Source organism: Geospiza fortis, unplaced genomic scaffold, assembly GCF_000277835.1.
Source record: "Geospiza fortis unplaced genomic scaffold, GeoFor_1.0 scaffold516, whole genome shotgun sequence".
NCBI classification, from domain to species: Eukaryota; Metazoa; Chordata; class Aves; order Passeriformes; family Thraupidae; genus Geospiza; species Geospiza fortis.
This window is the reverse complement of record NW_005054721.1, coordinates 107,621-110,727: the sequence shown is the minus strand read 5'-3', so window position 1 is coordinate 110,727 and position 3,107 is coordinate 107,621. Positions and strand designations below refer to the sequence as shown.

At 47.9% G+C, this 3,107-nt stretch overlaps 1 protein-coding gene across 1 annotated transcript in view; it reads left to right on the top strand.

Annotated features, from left to right (window-relative positions):
- Positions 1-223: 223 nt before the first annotated feature.
- The window catches only part of LOC102036509 (ubiquitin-conjugating enzyme E2 R2-like), a 55,888-nt gene continuing 53,004 nt past the window's right edge, over positions 224-3,107 (top strand). The window contains exon 1 of the mRNA XM_031065261.1: positions 224-341. Coding sequence (XP_030921121.1) covers positions 224-341 — 118 coding nt within the window. The remainder of the gene's footprint in view (positions 342-3,107) is intronic.

Sequence of the window (3,107 nt, the reverse complement as noted above, 5' to 3'; positions counted from 1 at the left end):
GACATATTTAAGAAGAAAATCAAAACATGCAGTTTTTTCCCCAGGGGTGGAGAGGCGCTGCAGCTGCCGCCATGCCACCACAGCCCATGGCGAGCTTTGCCTACCTGGCCTCCCCTACCTAACGACTCTGCAGGCAACACCCTGCATGAAGACAACTGTTAAATAGTGCCAAAACTGAAAACTGCAACAGTCGCCACTGCCCATGTGGTGGCAGTGAGGTCACATGGCCAATGGCGAAAATGTGGCGGGCGACACCCTGATGCAGAACCTGGACGAAATCAACCTCTTAGTGCTGCGGGATCCTGCAGGAATCTTTGAATTAGTGGAACTTGTTTGCAATGGTACCTATGAGCAGCAATTTTTCTTCTAGTCAGAGAAGAGGAGGAAGTGAGGACATGTGAAGAAAAACAACATGGTGTCACCAAGGTTAGTGGAAAAGAAAAAGGGGGAGGTGGTGCTCCAAGTGTCTGAGCCAAAATTCCTCTGCAAGCTGTGGTGAGGACTATGGTGAAACAAACTGTCCCCCTATAATGGATGAAGTCCACGGGGGATGCAGAGATCTACTCGCAGCCCATGGGAAAAGTGCTTGCGCCAGAGCAGGTGGATGCCAGAGAAAGCTGTAATCTAGAAGAAGACTCGAATAGAGAGAGAGAGCCCTTGCTTCCAGAGATAGAGAGAAAAGACCCTTGCTTCTGAACTAGAGCAGCCTAGCCTTATAAGACTGCACCCCATGGACGAATGACCCACGCTACAACAGTTTTGGGAAGACTGTTTGCCTGTGGGAAGGCCTCCACGGCATAGCATAGAAAAGACTCCTCTCCCTGAGCTAACAAAAAAATCTCAAATGACGAACGGACCAAGACCCCCATGCCCTGTCACCCTGTGCTATTGGTGGAAAAGAGGGAGGGGTTGGAGGGGAAAAAGTGTTTTAAAAGCTTCTTTTACTTCTTATTATCCTCCTCTGACTCTGTTAATAATAAATTTACTTTATACCTTTAAATTTGAACCTGTTTTGCCCTTAGAGTGTTTGTTTTCTCCTAGTCCTTAACTCATGAGCCCTTTGTAAATTTTTCCCCTCTCCTCTGCTCAACTGTAGCAGAAGCTAAGCGAACAACATTTGTGGCTACCTGGCGTTTGGCCAGTGTCAAACCACGACACCGTTTCTCCCTTGTTTTACTTCCTGTGACCAGCTCCAAACAGGAGGGTTCCCAATTGGTAGTGCAGTGGTTGAAAAATACGTAGCATGGCTTCATAAGTCCTTCATTTAGCTTGTGTGGCAGATGGCATAGATAAGTTTTTGACTGTAATTCCTAGGTGTTGCTACTCAGTTTCTAGAAACCTATGTTCCTTGCTGTCATGGTTTGATACTGGCCAACTGCCAGGCACCCATGAAAGTCGCTCATTTGTCCTTCCCTGCCACAGCTGGGCAGAGGAGAGAGAAAAATTTAATGAAGGCTTCATGAGTTGAGATAAGGATGGGGAGAACAGACTCCAAGGGCAAAACAGGTTTAGCTTACAGGTACAAAGTAAATTTATTACTAACAAAATCAGAGGAGGATAAGGAGAAGTAAAATAAGCCCTTCAAAATACCTTTTTTCCCCCAACCCCTCCCTCCTTCCCACCGATAGCACAGAGATATGACACCATACAGATGGACTGCATGCTTCATAAGAGGAGGAGGGGTTTGGCTACAGAGAGCCAATCCCTGACATGAATGTAAGCAGGTAGCTATTGGTCAGTGAGCTGGGTGGTAACCAATCGTAGCCAATCAGGTTTGAACGCGGAGTCTTTTGAATATCCTATATAAAGAGCTGTGCACACCAATAAAGGCTCTCTCTGCTGCATGAAACCCTGATGTGTATAATTTCTCCATCTCCACCATCCGTGACATTTGGTGCCCCATGTGAGGAAAGTAACTAAGGCACGAGAAAAGAAAGGAGACGGAACACCAGAGACTGACAGCCGAGAGCTGTAAGGAAAATACAGCCAGAGCTAGCAACAGCCAGAACTGTGAGGAAAATACAGCCAGAGAGCTGTGTGAAACAAAAAGCTGGAAAAGCCAGTAAGGTTAGATACCCAGACAGCGTAGGAGCCGGAAAAAGCTGGAAAGGCTAAAAAACTGAACGGTGTGGGAGTCGGAGAAACAAAAAAGCTGAAAGAATAAAAATCCCACTGAAGAAATAGGCAGATTTATATCCATAGAGGAACAATCAGTCATTAAGGTATGATATTTTATTTTATTTCAACAAGGAGTTAAGTATGAGCAACAAACCCTGAAAGCCACTATGGTTGTTATAAAACTCTTAATGTTTATTTCAAACTGGCTGGGGTGGTTAGAAGCTGAACGGGATGCAGAAACTGCAGTAGAGATACTGCCTATGCCACGGCTGAAAAAGCCATCTTTAGGCTCCATGCCCTGTACCGCCAGTAATGTGCCACGGACACAGCCCGCCAAAAAACCCCAACATCAAGGATGCCATGCGCTTTGGACACAGATCACCCTAGATGGCCATTGCCACATGGCGCAGGAGCTGCCCACCGAATCATCTCAAAATGGCAGAGCATGGAAAGCAGCCAGCAAGAGAAGAGATACTGCGCTGAACACGTGGAGGCAGCAGCCAGAATCATCTTCATCATGGTGCCCAGGAATCCATCCAGTGTGTCCAGTAGGCCCCAGAAGCATCACAGTGCCAGAAACCAGAAGAGAAGCCAGCAGCTCTGCTACTGGGAGGGCTCCAGCAGCTTGCTCACCCGTGTTATGCATAGACCCGCCAGCGCTCGGGGCCATGGGGCATCACATCATGCCAACTACAAATGGCCCCAGACTCCAGCAGAGCAAAGCAGAGTTGCCTGCCGCCAACAACAGATTACTGTATCAACTACTTTTGCACCATTGGCAAATGCTTGTGAGTTTACTGGGGCTGTGGGAAGAGAGCCAAGGGATGGCCCCTTGTCTCCCAATCCATTGAATCTTAGAAGGGACCCTGACAGTATCACAAAGGAGCTATCGCTTCCCCTCACCATGCGGCATCAGCTGGAGCTGTGTAGTGGCCCTCCTAGCAGCATGTTTCCCCCTCCACCTGCCCTCTGCAAAAGTGGAGAGGCAG